This window comes from Rhinolophus sinicus, linkage group LG05 (assembly GCF_036562045.2).
Source record: "Rhinolophus sinicus isolate RSC01 linkage group LG05, ASM3656204v1, whole genome shotgun sequence".
NCBI classification, from domain to species: Eukaryota; Metazoa; Chordata; class Mammalia; order Chiroptera; family Rhinolophidae; genus Rhinolophus; species Rhinolophus sinicus.
Genome location: NC_133755.1, coordinates 86277113 through 86303267, shown reverse-complemented (window position 1 = coordinate 86303267; position 26155 = coordinate 86277113). Strand labels below are relative to the sequence as shown.

General features: G+C 39.9%; 1 protein-coding gene across 1 annotated transcript in view; it reads left to right on the top strand.

Moving 5' to 3' along the window:
* The window catches only part of DNAH8 (dynein axonemal heavy chain 8), a 358656-nt gene that overhangs the window by 314306 nt on the left and 18195 nt on the right, over window positions 1-26155 (top strand). Inside the window, exons 87-89 of the mRNA XM_074332879.1 lie at window positions 4278-4394; window positions 9873-10033; window positions 25524-25680. Of these exons, the coding sequence (XP_074188980.1) occupies window positions 4278-4394; window positions 9873-10033; window positions 25524-25680 (435 nt within the window). The remainder of the gene's footprint in view (window positions 1-4277; window positions 4395-9872; window positions 10034-25523; window positions 25681-26155) is intronic.

Here is a 26155-nt window from a genome sequence, read left to right as displayed (position 1 = left end):
GGTGTGATCATAAAGTTCTTAGTTTAAATGTCCTCAACATAATTACAATATTATGATACAGATTTTTGAAAAGATCTTTCACATTTTCCTCTGTAGTGTTTCCCAGTGGTTCTGGCCATTTCTGTTAATTACTTTTACCTACTAAAGTTTCCCTTACATTGTCTAGTATGGATTGCATTTTTTTCATTTTGAGTTCGGTCCAGGTGTTAAATCAGTAGAGTGTGATGCTCCAAAGAGAGCCTTGTTTTTCAGGTGTGAGTGAAGGGTTTCTGCATTGGACCATAGAAAGTGGGATCATTGAGATGAGGCAGAATCTAACATAAAATTGGAAATAGTTTTGACATCATTACAACGATGACTCCATTGAGCAACTCTTCTTTAGTGTTCTAAGGAGGATTCTGAGTTTCCCATAATTCACTAGTAGTTCTGTGTTGTGTATATTCTTTGGAATAAAAAGAGGGCACTGTACTGGTTAAATTAAGTAGTGAGTAGAAAAGTCTTGCTACCATCTTCACTCTCCAACTTAATAACGGGTAATAACGCCCTTCCTTTGAGTCAGATTTGAGCTATTCATCCTGACATTCCTATCGGCCTATATTGCATCCCTGAATCATCCCGTGGGCATGTGTCCCGGCTGCTCACCAGAGGTTGCCCTCTGCTGCTGGAGAGCATTTACCAGCAACCTCCTTCTGGATGAAGCACAAGCTTTGCGTTCCTGTCTGCTCATGGCCCTTGCCAAGCCTGGCAGTCTTTTCTTCCTTCTTCAGCAGAGACCAGTTTCAGTTTCATTCTTCAGTTTTATTCTTCCCGGAAGCCTCTGATTGCATGTCTTCTTCAGGTTTCTTATCTGTTAAATTTTGACAGTTAATTATGCTCACTATCACACTGTCCTTCCCTTGTTTCTTGGTCTTATTTTCTCAACTAGGTTAAAACTTCATGAAACCACATCATTTTTTTTGTCTTTTTTTAAATTTTCAATTACAGTTGACATTCAATATTATTTTATATTAGTTTCAGGTGTACAACATAGTGGTTAGACATTTATATAATTTACAAAGTGATCCCCCCAATTAGTCTAGTGCCCACCCAGTACTATACATAGTTGTTGCAACATTATTGACTATATTCTCTAGGCCGCACTTTATATCCCCGTGACTATTTTGTAACTGCCAATTTGTACTTCTTAATCTCTTCACCTTTCTCACCCTGCCCACAACCCCCTCTTCCATCCAACAACCACTGATTTGTTCTCCCTATCTATGAGTCTGTTTCTGTTTTGTTTTTTTATTTTATTCTTTAGATTCTACATATAAGTGAGATCATATGGTATTTGTCTTTTTGATTCTGACTTATTTCACTTAGCATAATACCCACTGGGTCCATCTATGTTGTCACAAATGGTAAGATTTATTTCTTTTTATGAATGAGTAATATTATAAATATGTACCCCATCATCTTTATCCAATCATCTATTGATGAGCATTTAGGTTGCTTCCATATCTTGGCTATTGTGAATAATGACGCAGTGAACACAGGGGTGCATATATCTTTTCGAATTAGGAAAACACATCGATTTTAATATTTTTCTGTTGTATCACAAAAGACTCATTCCATAGTTTCAAAAATAATAATTGGGCTGAAGAGATTCATTATTCCAAATGTTCCAAATTTTAACAAAGTCTCCTGCTTTTGAGCTTTCAAATGAGTTCTTAGATCCCAGTAGTTTGATAGTAGTTGATACTATCCTGATAGTATCCCAAGGTAATAATTCGGAGTTTTTTTTCTTTATTGTCACTTAGAGAGGTCAATGAATACAAAAAAAAAAAAAAGATAAGAAAAGTGAAATGATTTTATTTGTGAAAGAAAAGACACCCACCAATTTTTTTTCCCAAGACGAACTAAACCGTCTATAACTTTAGTGACCCAACCTATACTGTGAATGAAAATTGACAGCAAGTAGCACAAAGCGAGGCAAATCTCAGCATTTGGGGCAATTTTCAAAGATTACATTTTAAGGAGCAACTGAATTGCAATTGCTCAGTGCATATAAATGGGAATGTTTCCATAGAGCCAATTTAAGCAGCTTCAGTAATTGAAAGGGAAGTTATTCTTTATTCAATCTCCTGTCTAATTGAACAGTGAGTTTTAAAAATTAAGTCAAACATAGGTAAAGCTATTTTAGATTTGATTATCTCTTTTTTAAAAATGAGCAAACATTTGCATTTCACCAATAGGAGATTAACATTCTTCTCTTTGAAGATCTCAGTAGGAGAAGTTCCAGGGAATGCATTTTCATTTCTCCCAACCCACCCTTGCTCTCAGAATAACCTGGAGGAGGCTGACCTCAGTGTTTCTGGGACCCACTCAAGAAATTCAAAACCCTGTCACAGCCTCATAATTGACACCCACCCCCCCAGGGTGAGAGGAAAAGTGCCTTTCATTCTGATAATTATCCACTAATGTTCATTAGACAGCTATGGTCCTTACCCCAAAATACAGGTACAAAAGGGGAGACATGTTTTCATTGTCAAGGCTCAAAATCTGGTTACAGAAACAAATATTTCAACATGAAACAACTAGGAAAACACATCGCAGCAACATGAGTGCTGAGAGCAGGAAGCAGAAAACCATCAAGAGAAGCTGACACCATTAAGAGCCAGTGCTCCTCTTCTTGCACCTGGGATAACACAAGTCTCTCCTTCAGTTGAGGCTGTACCTCTGCTCCTTCTCACCTTCTCTGTGTTCAAGGTGGAAGATTGTGCTTCGCAGTGCCCGAGTTTATAAGTCTCCTAAGTTAAGCTCTGACTAGGATAAACTCCAACAGCAATTCTGAACCCTAAGTCCAAGTTCCTGGGAGAAGGAATCTGGTTGGCTCTTCTTGGGCTAGTTGTTGACTTCTGATGGAATTAGCTAAGGGATAGCTGTGGAAGTCACACCGTACAAATGTCTAAGGCCTGACAACCTAACCTAAAGAAGTACAGGTCTAGAAGTAATGGTAGTAGACATTTTCAAGAGTTTTGTGTTTGCCCTCAGTCTCATCTCCCAGGGCCAGACCCCTGGACCCAAATTAATTTTCATGGTTTACTTAATATTTTAAAATGGTATCCTGAAATTCAGTAATTAAAACCTTCTTGCTTTCTGAAGTTCATCTTTGACCTGTCCATGAACTTTTCCAAACTAAAACTCATTTAGAGTCCTTTGCCTGGTGGTATTTTCAGGATGTAAAGCATTAAGCAGCTACAGAAAAAAGGCTTGGAATGGTTTATGAAAACAGTGGATGTGCATGTGTGTGCATGTTGGGGAAGGCAGAAGAGACAGAAAAGTATATATTTAGAAGTAGAGAAGTATAATTACAACTTCCCCTATATACACAGGGTTCTACTCTCCACATGGGTTCTAACCTAAGGCACTAGGGTCAAAGGCCCAGGAGCTAATCTGAAGAAATCACTGGACCATCCCTAGAGTCTGGTTGTGTGCCAGGCCAGGAAAAGCTGATGGTATAGCAACATTTGAGCTCATCTATGTGGTTCGCTAGGTGATCAGGACCTGGAAATACCAGTTTGAACACTTGCATGACTTTAAAATGGCCTCCAAAATACCAAGGCAATTGAATCATTTCATCTGAGATCAATTTGATTATTATGCTTAATTTGGCATATGCTAAATCTAAAATTTATGCTAAGTCTGAAACAGTTAACCAGTGTTTCATAGGACAGTACAAATGAAGACAATGTGAAAAATTTAAGACAGATGCCTCACGTTTTGCAGTAGAACTATTTAGTTTTCAAAATCTGAAATTGCAAAATTACAAAGTGAAACTAGCAGGGAGTCGAAATGCTCTTGAGTGCTTAAGTTATTCAACTTGAAAAACAAAAATTTAAACCCTTACATTTAACATTTGAAACTTCCAAGCAAGAGTCCAATTTACACTAAATAAAGTCATTTAGCAGATATTTATTGAGCTCCTAATGCTTTCTTTTTTTTGGAGTTGGCAATAGAGACCTGGACTTTATTTTTTTAAACCCAAGAACTCCAATTTGGCAAATCTTTGGAGATTTGTTCTTGTAAGCCATCTGGCTATAGAGCCATGGAATGATATTTTGAATAGTTAACATATTTAAAATTGTGTACTGTTCTTTTACGACATCAACTTATTTCAATATAGCGCCTTAATATTACTGTACTTTATATTTCAATGATAATTTAAAAAAAAGAATCAGCTGCATACAATTTCAAAGTCTCAGTATGTGTACTTACTTTTCTTTGGTGTTTTTAAGGAGCGACGCAAATTTGGTCCCTTAGGATGGAATATTCCCTATGAATTCAATTCTGCTGACTTTACAGCCAGTGTTCAGTTTATTCAGAATCACCTTGATGAATGCGATATTAAAAAAGTGAGTGAAATTTTCTTTTTTCTGTTTTTATTCTGTCCTTAAATCAAGGTTCTACAGACATTTTCAATCTGTGATAGTCAGTGAACCTGTTGAGGTCCCCCCACCTACCTGAAAAGGGACTGCTCATTCCAATCAGCTATTTACTGGTCCAGCCATTTCCACTCACACCCCTACTGCCCATAGGAATGCATTTGAACTCTATCTCACATGTGTTCCCCCGGCTCCTCTCCTGCACACGTACACAACAGAGGCAAACCACTAATGAAAAAACTCAGTGTGCTGAGAAACACAGCCTTTCTCATATCACACCCAAGTGTCACAGTGCACTTAAAGAGAACGTGTACACCTTAAATCCAACTTCTCTTCCTTCACCTCACTCGTACCTCCTCAGAAGTGAAAGTGCTATCTCCTAGCTCATATGAAAGTTCTTTTCACCTAACGCATATCTTAAAGATGTTTAAGCTTATGTATATAAACAGCGACAATTTCTAATAATGGTCACTGATCATTATATAGCACGTCAGTTTTCAAAGTGCTCGTATAGGCAGAATTTCATTTTTTATTTTCACAGCTCTGTGAGGTAGACACAGAAGCCATTACGATTATCCCCATTTTACTGATGAGGTAACAGACAAGAGGGAATAAGGGACTTCTTCAAAGTCGCAGAAGTAAGAATGCAAAACCAGTTGTCCTTTCACAATGTGTTATAAGGGTTGGAAATCTGTTTTCTCTATAATCTTGAGCAAGTTTATGCGTCTCTCAGAGCCTGTTTCCTCATCTATAAAACGGCCATGGTTTCTGTGAGGAATAGATGAACTAGTATTCGTGAAAGCACAGTATATGGTGCATAATAAGGGCTCAGTAAATAGCCATTTCCTACTGTCTGTCTTTCTCTTTCTTCTCCCAGTAGGTCTTGAAGATAATTATAGATACCTTAGTACCAGTATGGTGATAGTAAGCCATGATTAATTTTTACTTGGGCAGGTGGGAAACCTGGAATCAAGCCATCAGTTTTTCCTTGAAGTTACAAAGGGATAATAAATTGAGTATGACATTTTGATGAAAAATTGTATCACCTGGGCTCATATTCTGTGATCATCATTTTGGTGTATACGAATATGAATTATCTTGAAATAGTTGCTTTGAAAGGCAACAAAGCTGAAAAACAAAATTTTAACTAAGATAAAATAAAGAAAAATCAAGCATTCTTAATTCTCCTACCCCAAATGTATTGAAGTGATTTTTAAATAAAAGCTATTAATATATAAAATGTATTACTAGTATAAAATTGCCATGGAAATTAAAAAATACTTTGATGTAGTTATAGCTCACAGAATGAGACATCAAAGGATTTCATTGTAAAAAATACTCTTGTGAATGAGTAATTTCCTAGTTGTTCTCATACTGATTCAGAAGGTATAAGGAAGCATAGTGAAATGTTGATGACTTGTTTTTTTTCTACTTTCTTCACTAAACACAACTTTTTTTCTTCTCTGACATCTTGGCATCACTGTAATGAGCATTATAGTTGATTACATCTACAGAGTTTAAAAAAAGAAAAGTTTTTTCCCCTCTATTTTAAATAATCAATGAGCAACATATTCACTGATATTTAGTGCTATAGATTTTTCTTTGCTGAACAAACCCTAGCAGTTCCAGTCATGTAACAGCAAAAGAGTTATTAATATACATAATGAGTACTTTTAAATGCAGCCTAGCTAGTGCTTCTTTTTCCAGATCTTTCCTCTAGGAAAGACCTGAAATGTTTAGAATTATCTGTGTGAATTGACAATAAATAATTCTTTTGTGTTTTTAATAAAGGGTGTGTCATGGAGTACAGTTCGGTATATGATTGGAGAAGTACAATATGGAGGCAGAGTGACAGATGACTTTGACAAAAGGCTACTTAATTGCTTTGCTAGAGTAAGTCTATTTGGGCAAAAAAGCATGAACATACATTTTATTACAGTTTCCTTTGAAACAAGAATATTTTTTGTTTGTAATAGGTTAGCCAGACTTAAGGGGGCAAAAATGAATACAGCCAAGCTGCTGCAAAGAATCAGCCAACAATACAAAACTAAAACCTAACCCTAAACCAAACCTACTAGCAATCTGCTTGTTGTCCAGAGCAGAACAGTGGTCCACTCTCAATGGCCTGTGAATCTTCTCCTGTGCAGATGAGCTGCTCATGGCCGGGGCCTCTCCCCACCTCCCCTCCTCAATGAAAACACTGGACATAATTTCCCTGCCTCTTCCTCTGAGTGCAAAGCGATTCCAAGCCCTAAAATAAGCGATTGGAAAATGAACATAATTTGAGTTTTTTCATCTCTTCCATTAGGATAATTGAAAACTGATGAAGTGTTCTTTTTTTTCCCTCTGTGCCCAGTAAAACCCATGTGGATTTTATATCACATTGGTAAACCTTTTCTAGAGAACATTATTCCTTAGCAATTATAGCTTTCACATCAAGCATGACTAGTATAAATAACCCACCACACTCAAACTCTTCTTAAAATGTTTACATGTTAAAGAAACATTACCTAGTATACATTACCTAGTAGGAGAAAATCAGATGTGTGAGTATATTATGGTTATTTGAATTCTATTAGAATCTGTATTGGTAATTCTCTGTTTCAACGATTTTTCCCCCCTAAACAAAACTTCAACAAAAGTAAAACTTCAACAAAATTAAAAGCTAAAGCTTTGGGAATATTTTGGTAAACTGGAAGTTGACCAGAACACTGATTTTTCTTTCAACCCTTACTTACTTTTGCAAGTTTTTCTTGAAGCCATATGTGGAGAAAGGCGGATGATAATAAGTGTCTGTAAGGATGTATGAAAGCAGCATCCTGGCTGCTGGAGGTTAAACAGGTACAGACCTCCTGGAAGGCAACTGGGAAAAATTGACTGAAATTAAGTATCCTGGGTAGCTACGTCCCAGAAATGTCTAGAAATAGTCCACAAATGGATATGTATAAAAATGTCATGGTGATATTGTGTGGGGGAAGTTGAAGGCAACCTAGGAGTCTGTCACTGGGGAATAGATGAATTAAAAGTTATAAATGCCTCATGTGGAATACAATGCAGCCCTTGGAAGAAATGATCTGCATGACATCATGCATAGTTCTTAAAAAATTACTGTTGAGCACGGAGCTTAAAAAGATCAAATGAGATCTATAAAGTAATACATGTGTATTTCACAAGGATAAATACATATTCAAGGGCATATGTCAAGTACATGCCCCCAGAGGGAAGGAGACGGAGTGGATATCAGGCTGAAGGGGGAAAAGTAAAATAAAAGGAGCCTAAACTCATGAGAATAATAAAATAAAGGAGTATGATAAACTCACCTCTGTATCTGAGGTTCAAAGGAGAAAAAAAGATGTCTCAATTTCAGCCTCAGTCTTATCTTCTAAGCAGCTGACCTAAGCTCTTTGTGGCCACTGTACCCTGACCGTGTTACCTAGGGTTGCCCTATATGAATCAGTAATTGTATTGTATATCAATGCCTTCAAATTGGGTCCTCCATTCCTATGACTTACAATTTGGGGCTTATCTTTGAAGCCTACTCATTTTTTCTGTTCTCAACATCTTATGGTGTGTCTCCCTAAAGCCAACAATAGTGGACCTTGTTTCTTGTCCTTGGAATATGACTGCTTATCTTTGTAAGGTACCTTCTTCTAATGTCTCCCAAGTAATTCCAGGTATTCTTCAGATTCTGTATTTTGATTATACCCCCAAAATGTCCTTCAAATTGGATGAAACTCGGCTATTTATGTGTTTGTGAATCTAGCTATTTATGTGCATATAAAGTAATGGAAAAACAGGAAGATACTTCGATTAGCTTTTATAGATCTATGTCATCTGGCAACACAGAACTCACTGTGGTCATTTGTTGTCTTATGTGCCAAAGACCCCACGGCCTTCACCTCCCACATCACTAAAAGCATAATCTTTCTGATGAATGACCATGATCATAGCACTGTTCTCTTTAATAACTTTCAACTGCTCCCCATTCCTTAAATCATCCCGACATCCATAGTCATTCATAATATGACCTCACTTCCCCTTTCCTGCCCTATCTCTTCCCATCACATATATTTACCCTAGACTTCATCACTTCCCTGACCTGCCTCACATTGTGCATCAGTGGTCCTATGCCTTAGCTTGTGTGCTCTCCCCAGTCACAAGTTCCACTGTCAAAATTTTATCCTTCCAGGTTGAGCTCCAAAATCACCTCCTAGATAAAGCCTTGCCTGACATCCTTCTGCCTGTTCTTTCTTCCTGTTTTAAGCCTCCCTAGCACTTTGCTTATTTTTATTTCCTCTGGCTCTTACTTCAGTGCACTTTGTACTGTGGCTATTATGTAATTGGCTTATCCCTTTACTGGGTCACAAGCTCCTTGAAGGAAAGGACTGTCTGTGTCTCATCTTTGCTTTTTGTCCCCATTCTAAGCTCAGTGCCTTGTGCACAGGAGTTGAATAGGACAGAAGTGTGGCGAGTAAAGCAAAAGAGAGAACCAGTACACCGTATTCCATATTCAGAGCAATCACTTGGCCGAAAAAGAGCTGGAAGAGGGTGTGGAGGAAAGGAACTAGAGAAAATGTGATTGACGGAAATAAGTCACAGGCCCCATCTCTTTCCACATCGAGTCCTCTGAGTGACTCAGGCAGCCTGCCTGCATTTCTGCTCCCCCAATCTTCCCATTATTTCCCTTCCAACTGGGAAAATTGCTCTGTTAGGTGCTGAAGTCATTGCCTCAGATCTGGCTCACAGGCATTCAGCACTTTTTTCTCCCTCTTCGGAATAAGTCTATTCACACCAAGTACATATTTGTTCTCTCACTGTTACACTACAGATAATCAGTTCATATGGATTGAGAAAAGTATGTCCTCATGGCGAACAATAAGATGGTTGGACACATTTGCTTCTTGGGGCCAGGGACAGAACTTAATTAAGGGAAGGAGCTCTCTGGCTCAGGGAGGGAGGAGAGACATTTGTAAGATGTTGTCCTGGCCTTGCAGTGCTCAGTGCCGCTGTGAGCCGAGGTGAGCAGAAGCCTGGCCCCTGATGGGAGCCCCTGATGGGAGAGAAGGGGAGTGCTGACAATGCCAGATCCTCTCTGCATGTGGTTGTGGCCCCATCCACTCCGCAGCCTGTTCAAAACTAGGGTCCAGGGTTGTCAGGTTACTAGAGCGGAAAGTAGATTTGCAAGGCCGGCGCTCTGCTCTCCACCCTTAGTGAATAGCTTCGTTGGTGTTAAACACAGGCCTGGGCTTCGCTGTTTCTCTGTTGGGGCCTCTCTCTTTTATTCATCTGTGTGCTAATTATTCTATTAGTGGTTTTGTTTAGGCACTCTCAACCTCGATATTAAAAATGATTAAAATGGAAATAAGGTGACCCTTCCTCTTTTTACAGTGGCAGTTTTCATTAAGATATTTATTGATTTTTATTTCTTCTATTTTCTCTCCCATATAGGTCTGGTTCAGTGAGAAGATGTTTGAACCATCATTCTGCTTTTATACTGGATATAAAATTCCCTTGTGCAAAACCTTGGACCAGTATTTTGAATACATCCAGTCACTGCCCTCCCTAGATAACCCCGAAGTCTTTGGGCTTCACCCCAATGCTGATATCACGTAAGTTCCTGGCATTTTTTTAATTTGAAGGACTCATTTGTAACTCAGCCTGGTAAAGACGGTGCATTTTATTTTCTCTCCTAGTCTCTCTTCTTTCTCTTCTTTTTATCTTACTGTGAAAAATAGTGTCATTTCCTGTCTCCCAATTACAACCTTGTCATATCTTGGCTGCTCTCCCCTCACTAAATCCTGGTGCGCAGGAGTTGATGACAGCATTAAAGCTCTAATTTTTGCATTGATTACTTCTCCTCTGTCGTGTCATAAAACCATTTGCTGTTATTGGTATTGATGATCTCCACTGATAGGACAGTAGTCTCCCAGCTCTTTGTCTCTTGCCTCCAAGAAAATCCATTAAAAAATAATAGTCATAAGTAGAATCTAAAAGGGCCAGGAGGGTAGAAAGAGGAGGATGAGGAGTTATCTTCCTGCTTGATCCGCCCTCTCATGGTCCGTCTCCCTTACTTGTCACCAGCAACCATCTGTCATGAACTGCCCGTGGAGGACACAGTGCAGTGAGCAGAGGAGCACAGGGCACAGATGCAGAGCCTGGGAGGAAAGGCTGGGGGGTGGGGGTTGGGCTGCAGCTCAGCATGAGGTCCCTGCCCCAGTCACTGAGGTGCAAGGCAATGAGTGAAGGGATAAAGAAACACACTGAGTCCGAAGCCCCTTCTCAGACTCTTCCTTTTGATGAGGTCTCACCCCTCATCTTTCTAGAGGTCCCTACCTGAAAGCAGGACCACCCAGCTCCACAGAGAGGGCTCCCAGAAGCTCAAATTCAGATTCTCCTCTGGATGGTCATTGCCTCTGGCCCATTGATGAAAGACCACAAAGTTTATGTCCAGGAGAGTGATTTCAGGAAATGGAAAGAAACCAAGACTCCTCTGGTCATTCTAACCTGTAATGACTGAGAAGGAGTCCGCTGTGTCTCTCTCCGTCACTTACCTGCTGCTGCAATTTTCACAAGCCTGCAATGGGGCATGGACATTCTCACCTGGTTCTCTGCCCTCGCCAGGCAGCTCCCGGGTCCCAGGGTGCTACCATTGCATTGTCTCTCCACCCCTGGGCACGCACCTCGACTCTCGCATGAGGCTTGGCCATCTGGCCTCTCTTGTCACCCACATTGATTCTAACTTCTCCTTTCCTCTAATCTCTCTCATGTTCTTTTCATTCTCAAAAGACCCACGCATGGTTAACACTCCTTTCAGACCCCATGACAGAATCACGATGGCTCTTTGGTGGCAGCTCTAGCTGTTATTTGAAAAATAACAGTTGTCATAAGTTAGCTAGAGAAAGGAAAACAGTGAAGAAATAAAAAGGATTCATCAGGGATTCGTTGGAGAATCAACTTAAACATCTGAAACAGAAAACCCAGAGAAATAGTTTTGCTTTAGTTGACTTTTAAAAACGTAAGTCAGACCATGTCATTCCTCTGCTCAGAACCCTCCCAAGGCTTCTGTCTCACTCCAAGTCAAGGTCAAAGACCAGCAGTGACCTACAGGCCCAATCATTCCATCCACCCCACCTCTCGGCCTGGTCTCCTTCTGCCCTCCCCCTGTGGCCACCAGCTCCAGCTCCTACTAGCTTCCTATTACTCAGGCCAGATAGCTCCCACCGCAGGATACTTGCACTTCCTGGCGAGTCCTTCCCCTAGATAACACTGTGGCTCAACTTTTCACCTCTTCCTGTCTTTGCTTAAAGCTCTGTCACCTTTGCAAGAAGCCCTCCCTGGCTGCCCTATTTAAAAATTGCAAACCACTCCCCAGGCCCCATCTGTCTCCATCCTCCTTGCTTGTTTTTTTCTATAGATTTTATCATCAACTGAAATACTCTGTATTTACTAACTTGTTTGCTGTCGTCTATCTGCCATCATTGAACATCAGCTCCGTTATGTTGAAACTTCTGTCTGTGTTCACTACTGTTCCTCCAGTGCTAACCAGTGCCCGATGCTCAGGGAGTGTTTGTCGAATGGGTCAGCAATACTAAATTCTTCTACATCGTGAAGAATCCAGTGAATGGGGGATGGTTCCTGTGAGTGGGCAGAAAAACAGCCAATACGTTTAATGCACCTGAAAATTAGCAGATGAAGTGGTTCACATACAGGGCTCTGAAATTTGATTCCATCCTTGGCAAGAGCATGAGGAGCCATGAGAGCTGGTTCCTAGAAATCTGATCCTGTCAGGTGCTACAGGCTCCTGCCAAGGAGTACATAAAACAAGCTTGACACCAGCTCACCCTGCCTTAAAGGGATGGCATGCCTGTGCCTGGGTTACCATGCCAATTTGGCTCACCAGCTCTCAAGAAAGAAACCAGAGCTAGAAAAAGTCCAAAGGAGGGCAACCCAAATGGACTCCAGATGGGAGGCAATGATAGAAACAAAACATTTTTTTTCCCTTGACTTATTTTAAACTACTACAAACCATCAGAAAAGTTGTAAGTACAGGGAACACTCATATGCCCTTTACCTAAATTCACTGATTATTAACTTTTTGTTCCATTTGTTTTTTCTTTTTCTATATTTATACCTCTGTATATTTATATATCTACAGCTATATCCATGTATAGCCACATCTATTTGTGTGTGTGCGCACGCACGCTCGTAGCCCCTCTCAGTGGACAGAGCTAGGAAATAGGTATTTTTAAAAATATCATAAGCTAATACTAATAACTCCAATCAGGGCTCCTCCTTGTTTTCCTTCATTCCATATTGATATCGTCTTCTCCCATCGTGAGAGCTCCGGTTCCCACCAACTTCAACACATTTACTCGCTTTCTCCGAAATAACGCCACCAAAACCACTACCAACAACAAATGTACTAAGTGCAGGTCAAGATCTCTTTGCTATTCTTTTTGCCCTTAGAATAGATCTCATTGAGGGTGCACAGGGTACTATGGGTACTATGTTCAAAAATCACTCAGATTTTTTTTCTTGTGTGGTTGTGCTATCAATTGATACAGGTACATTCATTTGTTTCTATTTGTATTACATTTTAGATTTTTTTTCCCATTTTGTTGATTGTTTTAAATATATGGAACATGAACACGATTCAAAAGTCACAACTAGTGCTCGCTTTGGCAGCACATATACTAAAAAGTCACAACTAGATGAAAGGTGTTTTTAGAGAAGTCTCATTTCCACCCCATTTCCCCCTTTCTTTACAGGCAACCAAATGCATTAGTTTCTGGTTTATCTTCTCTGTGTCTCTTTTTGCTTATGAATCCAAAGGGTACACTTGCACGTGTGTGCACACATATGAGTATGCACACACACACACACACACACACACACACACACACACACACACAGGCAGGCTGGACTAGGAGCCGGTGTTCAGTAGGCTGCCAGGAAACCAGGTCCCGGGGACTATCTCCTTAAGGGACTAATCTAGAAGGGACGCCCAGCCCTCCAAGTACAGCCCCGATGGCTTGTGGCCAGCGTCTTGGCGGCCCAGGCGGTGTCAGCCTGTGACAGGCTGCTTCCCAGATGATCTGCATGGCACTGGAGCGCAGGGGAGCTGGCCCCTCTGCAGGCCAGGGAGTGGGTGGACTCCAGGAGTCTCCCAGGTAGGCCCGGGTGTGTGCCTGCGGACAGGAAGACGGGGAGGCAGTGCACCCCGGCCTCCACAGGGTGGAGGAAGGAGTAGATGAGGCCCAGGAACAGGAAGGGGTAGGTGGTCCCCATGTCATTTCGGGGGGCTGTGAGGCAGTAGTCCGCGTCCTGTCGCCCCGGCAATACCAAAGGCCTCCGTGTCTCGGGGCATCCTCGGGGTTGGCAAAAGCCTTCTTCTGCAGCTTCACCAGGCCAGTGATGACGGCCACCAAATACAGCTTGATGGTCAGCAGTGCAAAGCAGAGCAGGACGGCCGGGAGCACCTGGCCACTCGCCACGGCACGACGGGTGCAGGCATCTTGGCGGCGGGAGCGCTGGGGAAGGCGCGAGGCAGGCGTGCAGCGGGGCCGGTGGCTGTCAGGGCTGCGGGCTCCGCCATTGTTTGTATGTGTCATGGTTCATTCACCCATTCACCTCTGCATGGGCACTTACCTATGCATTTCCAATACTTTGCTACCACCACCACCCCAATTTCTCAGTTAATAATCCCATGCTTGTGGTTTCTCATATTGTTAAAGATGTATTTTCAGAGTAAATTGCTATGGGTGAGATTGCTAAATGAAGCATTAGTGAACATCGCCAAAGTCCCTTACTTCGCGCTGTGCTATGTTGCACTCTCACCAACAAGGTGACAGTGCCTGTTTCTTCAGTCTCATCAACAGTATCTGTGAAGTTTTGAATTTTTGCCGACATGACAAGTGGTATCTCAGCATAATTTTAATTGATTTTCTCTTATTTTGAGTGAAATTGAGCACATTTTCCTACATTTAAGGGCAATTTGGACTAACAGACCATCTTGAAGACTCTGTGTGTGATGATCCAGGCCCAGCTTAGGGATGATGATGGGATGGGAAGGGTAGAATGAAGCTGCAGGGCACGTCCAAAAAGGGAACTGATAAGATTTAATGAATAGAGCAATGGCTGAGACCCTTCTACAGCTTTCATTCATGCCTTGCTGCTACCTGTGGGGTAGAGAGGGCACAGCCAGCCTTCATTGTCTTTTGGCAAGTGTCTCTTCACAACTATGTCCACAGACCAATATGCTATTGCTGGCAGGTATCTTTCCTCAAAATAAAGTGTCAGGATCTTGCAATCTCTCATCACATTGAGTGAGGTCAAATAAAAAGTGCTAGACCTCTGCCTCAAATGGAGGATTATTTCTGTTACCGACAGGTAGCTGGCCTGTAAGACCTGTGGCTCTCCTCTTCGGATCTCCATTCTTAATTTCCCACTTGGTCTGTCATAGGGTCTTCCCCACCCGCGCCTGCTCTCCTCTTCCCAGAGACCTGGCCCTCTTCTGCCTCCTGCTTAGGCAGTAGGCTCTGTTTTGCAGCTCTACGTTTGGTCATGTTCTCGGTCCCTGGGTGAGCTTTGTCCTGGGTTTGATGCTTCCTTCCTTTGAGCTCTGAAATACCTGGTGCCTGGAATCCTAGCCTCACTGTTCCTGGCAAGTGAACCTTCTTCTTGGAGGGCTGCTCTCCAATCCCTCGTTGTTCCCTCACTAGCCACAAGGAGGCAGTAAGCAACAAGAGACGCAGCTTCCCAGCTAAAATCTACCCCTAGTGTCTCACTCCCAAATACACCCTTCCCACTCCAGCAAGATGTAACTAAACCTCCAAGTTGTGTGTGACATGAAGGACGTAATCAAATGTTTCCCTGCCATTTCTGGTCTGGGAGTTGGGATGATGGAGGAGCTGGGAACAGGAGTGTATTTCAGGAAGAGTTAGAGTCCTGCTTGGGGCGTGTTGCGTTAGGAAAGACAGTGAGTTGTATCTGAGGGGGGTGAGAAATGTGGACTGGAGCCCAGGTGGGAGGGTTGGGTGCATTTGTGCAGAGATAACAGTTGAAGACACGAGAGGGAGCAGACTCTCTGAGATATACTGGCTGAATCTATGTGAATGTCTCCAGCTAGAGAAATTCCTATTCATGTACCTGACTGTTCGCATCATTCAATAGCATTCTTGCTTCCAGATATGCTCAGGGGCTGTCATTGGGCTGCTGGAAAGAATCTATGTCCCTGCTTATCAAAATCTGCAGTTTCACGTTAGCATCCGTAAATTTGAGAGGAGAGGGAGATTTGGGAAAGGGGACACAAGTCCCTCTCCTCAGTCCTTGCTTAAGAATGCAGAATCCTTGAGTAGGGGTAAGGTGGGAAATTAAGCTGAATAAATTATTTAAAATAAGTAAAATTTCTCCCAAGAGCTTAGGTACCTTGGTGACAGGAACCATAAAATGCATAGTTTAATCACATTGTATTATCTAGATTTATAAGGTACCAAGGACATTGCATATGCAACTATCTCAGTGTCAAAAACAGTTATTTTTCACTCCTTTTCTCATTAGCAGTTATGCATATTTTTCTACCTTGTGAAATTTATCAAATGTTGTATTACAACTTTTATATTCATCTCTATGCAGTTTAAATTTCATTGTGGTCCTTTATGTGTTAACTGACACTTTGGAATTTCAGATTTTAAAAAAAATTGTGCTCATCGCATTTATATCCATGACCACCCAACAGAGATGACCTGGATAAGCCCAAAACTACCAACCGCAAGACCAATATGAGCATCTTCGTACATTTACTCAAAGGAGAAATTCTTCTAGAAGTAACTCGGGACCAGAGCTAAGGGAGAGTTACAGTTCTTGTTCTTTATCTCAGAGCATTTATTTATGGGAACTGTTTCCCTGAAAGGCCTTGGGTTTTGAGGCATATCGAGATATTTGCAGTTCTCCATTATAGCTAGCTAAGTAGGCTTCTCTGCCTTTTCTGTCTTCGCAAACATAAAATCACATTGTGGAAAAGGAAATGTAAATTGTACACACAGCCTTGGCATTCTGTGCCTGGAGTGCAGTGGGGAGAAGATCTGGGTCAGCTTTTCAGGGATTCTTCCCCACGTCCAGGTCTTAAGGGCTATTCTCAGATCACCTCATGAAAGATAAATTAAATGACCCACCATGGAAGTGATTTCTTAGGTCACATCCAGCAGCAGCAGCATCTCCATTGGCCCCTCCCTGGGGCGCCGGTGAATGCGGCCAGTGCCCACCAGCCAAGAGCAGGGTGGCCGTGACCACGGCGCTGTATACTGCTGGCACCCAGCCACTGGTGCCGAGCATTTCCAGAGAGATTCAAGCTGGAGGTGAGCCAAGAGAGCACCTGAGAACCCCAGATATGGGGTCTTTCCCCTTTTTATATGTACTTAGAACAGGTAGGAAGAATGAACTCTGATTTTCTTAGTATGAATATGGACGTTTACTGTGGTTTTCTTCTATTGAACCTTTGAAGATCTGCGATACATATATATATATATATCTTTGCTTGTGGAAAGGTGCCAGGGAATAGACAAATAGTAATGACAATATACTCTACTTTTACCATAAGAAGAAAAAAATCATTAAATTTTCATGCCCTTTAAATATTGGAGAATTGCTCTGCTTTATATTTGAGGTTTAATAAAATTCAAGCCAACTGGCCTCAATTCAACAAACAAATATTGAAAACTTACGTTCTAGCCACGTTGGGGATTAGTGAGATGCCATCCTTGCCCTTGAAGCTCATCATCTATTAGGGAAAAGAAATGAATGGCAAATAGTACTATGTAATTCAGTACGGTAAGCTCTAAAATCAGGACACACACACACACTATGAAAACAAAGGCAAAGGAGCAATACATTTCAATTTAGGGCTCAAAGTAAGCTAGTGAGAGAGGCCACATCTGAGTTGTGCCTTAACTGATGTGCAGGAATTCTCAGGTTAGAGAAAGCTTGGGAGGAAGTGACTGCAGCCAGAGACAAGAGAACAGAATGCAAGGAAAGAGGAAGACAAAGAGCAGTGAGGGTGTATACGTGTCTCAGATCATCACATTATACACCTTAAATACATATAATTTTTAAAAAATAATAAGACACTTTTAGCACAAGTGGAAAAATAAGACATAGATTAGGGCACATACAGGAGGGAAGGGGCATGAAGATACAAAGTGTGTGGTATATTTGGGGAAACAAGTCCAATGTGCCTGGAGTCTGGTGGGGGAAGGGCTTGAAGAAAAAAGTAACCTACCCATGATGCTGACGCCAATGCAGAAAGTAGCTTTTGGAGATTTGGGGCATCGTGTGATGAGCTTGGGACAGTTCTAAAGGCAGGGAGGATGAAGGTGCTGGAAATTTCTAGATGGATTTGAAAATAGGACTTGGAAACCAAGGAGAGCCGGAGAGTGACATGAAGGAGGAGGCCATGTCTGAAGTCTGTAGATTGGGGGCAGCTGAGTGAACACATTGATGTTGTTCAAGGAGATAGGACAGGGAAGAGTTCAGGGGAGGGAACAGGAGAATTGAAACAACCAAGTGCGTTTGGAATTTGTTTAAGAAACAGAGCTCTTAGGCGTCAGTGGAAATGTGGATACACGGAGTTCATGATAAAGTCAGAGATTTAACGTTACCTGTAAGATGTCAGCCGATGGTGATACCTACATCTTCTCTAACATAGCAATTCACCCACATATTCTGTCTTTACTGTGTACTAGAACGTAATGCTAGAATGAGGTTATGGGGTACGACGAGTCACATACATATTTAAATTTCTGAATAAATTTCTGTTACATAATAACATCTGGATCCTTGGCTTTTGATAACTTCATTTTGTTGTCACATCAGCTATTTTCATAAGATTTTCCCCCCCTTAGAGTTATGTGTATACTTTATATGACTTTTAAAAGCTGGAACAGTGCCATACTTCAAAAATCAGTAATGGATTGCAAATGCCTTTTTGTGCCACTTTACTAGAACGTTTTGTTCTCTATTCATACATTCAATTGTATGTGTGCTTGATATACTTATCTTTCAACTTATTAAATAAATGTCCTTTGGGACATTTTAAAACCCCAACATCTGAATAGAGGTGGCTCACCAAAAAATAGTAAAATAAATTTAAAATTATATGTAAAATTACACAAAGTCAATTTTAATTTATTAAAAATCAGTCTTTACCTTATTGGTCTTTATTGTGAAATTCCTATGTTTAAAGATAATGTGGAGTTAATTCCCCAAGTCTGGTTGGATTGCAAACATTTACTAGGTCTGATGCAGGCCCCTCATAATCACTGTTCATCATGGACTGAAAGTCCAGCATGTAAATAAAGCATGTGGCAGGTGCATTGACCTTAGCCATGACTTTGGAAAGGTTTCAGTTGTTTGGATACGCAGGTTTGGGTCCAGATGTGGTATTCTACCTGATAATCAGATAAAAATGCTGAAGACAGAAGCATCTCCTCTGCTGCTCAGCTGATTTCCTAAATAAATTAGAGGTCAGCTGAACAATTCAGGATTCCCCCAGTTTGCACAAAATGTGTCTTTTTCATAAGCAAAGAAGCCTGGAAAACTTGAGCAGTTATCCTTAGGATTTTGCCTGTTAGGGCCATTTCCACAAAAGGTGGTTTAACTCACACCTGGGGATGAAGAGAGAAAGAGGTATAATTCTCTCATTCCATATGCTGTGAGAAAATGCAGAAGGGGTGGGTGGGATTAGTAGGGATTTGTAAAATGCATTCCAGTGAGCCTGAAATATTTGTCACTAATTCATCTCCGTTGAGTTCTTGACACTTGTGGTTGGCTTTGCTTCTGGGGGTTATTTTTTTCCCTTATTTTTCAAAATGTAAATGCTTTTAATCTTCTTTATTACAAAAATTGTACTTTCTCATTGATAAAAATAACCAATGCAGAAAATAGAAAGCAATAATTGAAGCAAAAGCTCATTATACAAAAATCCCACTATCAAAATACTCTTCTAGGTTTTTTCTCTGTCTATATGCACAGCATTATCAACAAAAAAAATTAGATCATACCTGTTTTTTGTACCATGCTATTTTAGTCAATAATCTCAATTCAGTAACCTTATTTTATCAATAAACATAGAGGTACATCATTTTTACTAGTTATATAGATTTTTATAGAGTGTCACTGGGAGTTATTATAAATACTGCTCTAAACAGTCTTGTATATTATCTTTGTACACTTATCTGTTTTTTTGAGAACATATTGTATAAGTACAAGAGTATTTATAATGTGTATAAAATATAAAGAATAAATATAGAATGTTGCTTTTTCGCACCACTATTTCTGTTTTGTTTCTTTTCTTCCTTTTTGACTTTTTACTAAATATGAGTTTTTCTTATTCTGTTTTTCCCCTTTGCTAATTTGTAAGTTATGTAACTCTGTTTCTATTCTTTTACTGGTTACCATAGACATTTTAACATCCATTTTAAATTAAGCCTAAAATTACCATATTTTGCCGTGTATAATGGGCACTTTTTTGCCCAAATCGCATTATACATGGGTAGCACTAGTTCCGTATCTACATAAGTGTTTTTAATCCTTTTGTTTATACTTATGAGTTGAAAGTGTAACTCTAGAAGTCAATCATGATATCCATATGAAAAATACCCTGGAATACAATAATCAGTTTTGTTGAACTTACAGTGAACTTGCAACGATGAAGAGTTCTTGGCCTTCTATAACGCATAAATATCATAAATTTGTTACCGGTACATAAAATTTCTTGTACCATAATATGTTAAAATAATAAATGCTAAAATTCCTTTATAATACAAAAGCAAATACCTAAATGTCAACAAATAAAAATTTGAATTAAAAAATTAAAACAAAAGATTTTTTCCCTGAAAGTTTGGGCCAAAAACATGGGTGCGCATTATACACGGGAGCACATTATATATATATATATATATATATTTATTTTTATATATATATATATATATATATATATATGGCAAAATACGGTAGTATCTTTACCCTCCTCGCAATCAAAACCTCTCAGATAACTTGAACTACAGTCATTCTCCTCCTGTTATTTCAGTATTTTAATTTTATCTTGTTTTTAACCCCACCATTAAACACATTACTTGTTTATACCATAATGTTTACTTGGATTTACCCATGCATTGACCCATTCTTTTCTACACTTCAAACCTTCCATCAGAATAATTATTCTCCTTTCTGAAATACCGAGGGTGCCAAAAAATGTGTACAAGTGGACACTTCGGTCAACGTTGCTCAAGCAGTATTTCGCTGTAATCAGAAGTGTCTTGGTGCTGATGGTAACCACTTTGAGCACCTCTTTTAATTGCAGAAGTCAAATGTGACTTGCATTCATCTTTTGTTATTGATATACATTGAGTATTACAATTTTAATACAATTTTCCTTTTTAAAAATGTGTATAAATTTTTTTGGCACCCTCTGTGTATCCTTCAGCATTTTCTTCAGTGAGGGCCTGTTGATGGTAAAATCTTTTGTTCTTGTGTGAAATGTCTTATTTTGCCCTCCTTTTTTGAAAAACAGCTTTATTGAGATATAATTTACCTATCATAAATTCACTCATTGTAAATGGACAGTTCAATGATTCTTAGTAACTTTACAGAGTTGTGCAACCATCACCACAATCTAATTTCAGTTAGAACATTTTCATCACCCCAAAAGAATCCTTGTACCCATTTGTAATCAATTTCCACTTCCACGCCTAGCCTCAGGCTGCCACTAAACTGTTTCTGTCACTGTAGATTTGCTTTCTCTGAACATTTCCTATAGCTGGAATTATATATCATGTGGTCTTTGTGGATGGATTCTTTCACTAATTTAGCATAATGTTTTTGAAGCTCACCCATGTCGTAGCATGTATCAGTACTTTATTGCTTTTTATTGCCAAATAGTATTCCAACATTTGAATAGACCACATTTTGTTAGTCTATTCACTGGTTGGTAGACATTTGGGTAGTGACCACTTTTTGAATATTATGAATAATGCTGCTATGAACATTCATGTACAAGTCTTTGTTTAGACACATCTTTTTATTTCTCTTGATGGATAACTAGAAATGTAGTTATTGAGTCATGATTAATCTATCCTGAACATTTTAAGAACCTGCCAAATTGTTTTCAAAAGTGGCTGCACCATTTTAGAATACCCTCCAGCAATGTATGAGGGTTCAAGTTTCTCTACACCCTTGCCAACAATTGTTATTGTCTATTTTTTTTTACTATAACCATTCTTGTAGGTGTGAAGTGGTATCTCATGGTGGTTTTAATTTGCATTTTCGTAATAAATAATGAAGTAAGCATCTTTTTTATGGGCTACTAGCCATTAATACAGCTTCTTTGGTGAAATAGCTATTCAAATCTTTTACCCTCATTCTTGAAAGATAATTTTGATTGGAATACAATTTTATGTTTGTAGTTATTTTTATCCTAGCAGGTGGAATACACTAGTCTATTTTCTTCTGGTTTCTATTTCTGCTCTTGAGGAATTGGCTATCAGTCTAATTGTCATTTATTTCTAGATAACCTGTTTTTCTTTCTGACTGCTTTTAAGACAGTCTCTTTGTTTTTTGGGGTTCTACAGTTTCATTGTGATATGTCTTTATATGGATTTCTATCTATCTGTTTGTTTGTTTGTTTGTTTATCCTACTTAGGATACACTGAGTTTCCTGAATTTGAGAATTCAGATCTTTCATCAATTCTCAGTTGTTATTTCATCACATATTATCGCTTTTTCATTCCCCCTCTTCTATCTTTCTGAAACTTTTCTGAGATGTATGTTAGAGCTCATCACTCTAGCCTACATATTTAACTTCTCTTTCATATTTCCTATTTATTTTCCCCTCTGAAGCATTCTAGATAATGTCTTCAGATCTATTTCCCAGTTTTGTTATACTTTATTTGGCTCTATTAAATCTGCTGTTTAATCCACTATTAACTGTTATAGTAGGCAGATTAGTGGACCCCCAAAGATATCCATGTCCTAGTCCCCAGAACCTGTACATGTGACCTTATGTGGTAAAATAATTTTACAGATATTATTAAGCATAAGGATCCCTAGATGGGGATGTTTTTCTATATTATCCAAGTGGGTCCAGTTTAATCACATGAACTCCTAAAAATGGAAGAGGGAGACAAAAAAGTGGATCAGAGAGATGAAACAGAAGGAGTAAAGACTCAAAGCAAGAGAGGGACTTAATCTCCCTTTGCTGGATTTAAATATGTAGGAAGGGGGCTATGACCCAAGGAATGCAGCTGGCCTCTAGAAGCTAGGAAAAACCCTCACCTGACAGCCATCAAGGAATGGGAGACCTCAGTCCTACAAGAAAGTGAATTCTGCCAACAACTCAAATAAAGGAAACAGATCTTCCCCAAAAGCCTACAAAAAGGAACCCATCTCTGTTGACACCTTGATTTTAGCCCAGTTTGACCTGTGTCACTATAAGAATAAATTTGTATTGTTTTAAGTCACTGATTTTGTGGTAATTTTTGTAGCATCAATAAAAAAATAATACAGTTTTAAATTTTATTTTCTGTTTTAATTTCCAGAAGTTCTATTTGGCTCTTTTTCAAATGTGCTATTCATGTTATGGTTTCTACATTTTCAGTCACCTTTTAAAATTCTTCAATGTAGCAAAAACATTTTATAATGTGCGTCTGAAAATTCATTATCTGAGATCTTTGCAGGTCTGGTTCTGCTTTCTGTTCTTTCTACTGACTCTTGCTCACAGTGCCTTGTTTCTTTGTCAGTTTTGTAACTTTGACTATGAGCTCAAGTCTATTGGAAATTAACTGTTATATTCTTTGAGACCTGGAGTGAAGGCATATTGTTGCAGGGAAGATTTGTGTCTGCTTCCACCAGGTGCCACCTGGGACTTCCTGGGTCCATCTTAAAATAAATGTTTGGCTTGAGGTTTTTCAAATCACATAGGTAATATGAATGCATGTTAATTAATGTCACAAATCTGGTGAATTAAGAATTCTCAGGAAAGATTTTTTTCCTACTCAGTGTCAAGCTAGGTAGACCAATTTACCTACAATCCCCTTCTAACAGGTGGGTCATTAATACTTTACCCTTATACTGAATGTATAGCCTAATGGGTGTCCCAGATTTATGTAGGAGTTTCCTATTAGACTTTCCACCTTGGATCTAGGGCTTCCCTCTCTCTCACTGTACTATCCAGACAGCAGCTCCAGAACACCAGGGATTAGATGATGTCTCCAGGGTAAAATCTGGCATATCTCTCTGAATTCCAGCTTTCACTTTGTATTTCATTGGACCCTGAGGACTTCTTAGTTTCTTGCCAGTTCAGTAATGTATTTAAAAAGCTGTTCTTCATATCTTATCCAGAATTTTTAGTTATTTTATATAGAGTTGTTCAGAGTAACAATTGCACTATACAGTCAGAAATGGAAATGTCTGATTTTCTCTTTGGGATGAACTCTTAGATGTAAAATTGCTAAATTAAAGGTCTGTCCTTTAAATTTTTGATATATATAGCCATAAAGTCTTATCTTATGTCCAAGAAAATAAAACGTAAAAACAAATTACTAATCTCAAGCATTTATTGAATTCCTTTTAGATTTGCCTCTAACACCTATGAAAGGAGGTACAAATATAATTTACATCTGGACAAGAGAGAAAATTTAGAAACAAAAAAAATAGTTAACCCAAAACTAATTATGTGATGTTAATAGTTGGCAAATTAGGCGTTCAGAAAAGACAGAAAATTTTAAATGTGCTCATGCCACACCCTGCTTGGGGTGTCTTCAGTGCTTGGCTATTACCTTTAGGGTAATGTTCAGAATCCTTAAAGTAGCCCATGTGACCTGCATGATCCGGCCCCTGCTCCATCACCATCCTTATCTCTCCTCCTAGCTCACTGGCTACAACCTCATGGGCCTTGTCTCTGTTCCTCAAATTCACAAAGTCCTTCTCACCTTCAGGCCTTACCTCTTACCCAAATGTCCTTTCTTAGCCTCCCACCCCACCCAACTTTGCCTGGCCAACCTGTTCATCTTTCAGGTCTCAGCTTACATATGATATTTGAAGAGAGAGCTTCCCTGGTCTTCCAGTGTAAATCACTTCCAACACCCACATATCCATGTACATGCACACATATACACACACGTACACATGCATATACCATCTGTGTGTCAAAACTGCTGGTTGACTCAACCACTGTGGGATGAAAACTAAGTTCATGTACCTCAAAGCCTCTGGTCGACCCAAAGAGAGCTAGAAAGCAAGAGTGAGAAAAAGAGAGAGAGACAGACAATAGTGTCCTAAAAGCATCCTCTTCTTTTCTCCACAGCACTTATTCTGATGAGATTGTCTAAGGTCCCCCTTCTCCACTAGAGAAAGGGACCAAGGCGGGGGGACCTGGTCACTGCCATATCCCAGCACCTAGCTCAATGTCTGGTATATAGTAAATCTTTATTGAATATATGGATTATTTTAAAGATGGGTGGCTGCACTTAAGACACCTTAGAAATCATAAAGCAAGTGGAAAGTGAGAAAATAAAACTGAAAGACCAAAGAAATCTTAATAATTGATAATTCAGTGAGGAACTATGAACGGTGCTCTTTGATCTAACAAGCTGTCATACGAGGTCAGACAATTAAGTTTGTGAACTTTCCACTGTGTAAGCACACGGTAGAACGTTTGCGAACTTAATCATCCAACCTTCATACAATGGTAGTGTCTTATGACCAGTCCATAAGGCGGGGAAAATAAAAGGAGGTGGGCTTTGTCCAGCATGAGGTATTCAGGTTAGCTACAAGCAAGATTATATAGCACTGCTTTGGCCTATCAAGGACGATTGTGGAATCTCTTTTCCTGAAGAGGGAGAGCTTTACATTTCTGTGATGTTCTTGATGTCCCATTAGAAACAGTAGAATGGATCGCTAGTTTTTTATTCCTATAGGTTGGTGGTAAATTTTCCCTTTTGGGGGCTGGATTTGATTTGAGTGATTCATCATCTCATTTAGCTGTGCTAATTATCTCTGAAGGTGCATTTCCCTACTACATTCTGAACAGTTCCTTCTTTTTATCAGGTATCAGAGTAACACTGCTTCTGCTGTTCTTGAAACAATTACCAACATTCAACCCAAAGAGAGCGGAGGTGGAATAGGAGAGACCCGGGAAGCCATTGTTTATAGATTATCTGAAGATATGCTGAGCAAACTGCCTCCTGATTACGTTCCTCACGAGGTAAGCTGTGCCCTTACACCCGTGTACAGGGCCACCTTTGGGTTCCACGGTGCTGAGCCCAATCTTGGGACAGTGTGTTTCAGTCCCTTCCTCTCTGCTCACTCCTTCTTCATTTTCAGCTCTTTCTTTGTACCCTTTGGTCTTTTCTTCCTTACCCTTCTCAAGCATCCTACAAATTATGATCTGCAGTTTTTCTGACACCTTCCTCCATTTCCTTTCTACCCCACTTTCTCTTTCAATTGTTTTTTCTGTACCTTTTTCCCATCTTTGGATTCCTCTGTCTTTGGATCCCCAGATATCTTAACCCTCTAGGCTGGAAACTTGTCGTGCGGGGCGGCCTGCGGGGTCTCTGCTCCCGCTCCCCACATAAGAACGCAGGATGTGGTGAGGCCAAAAAGGAACACCCACAAAGCCATAGATAGGGGAGTCATACCACTATGGTCTCACTGGAGGCTGGATTCACACGACATGCAAC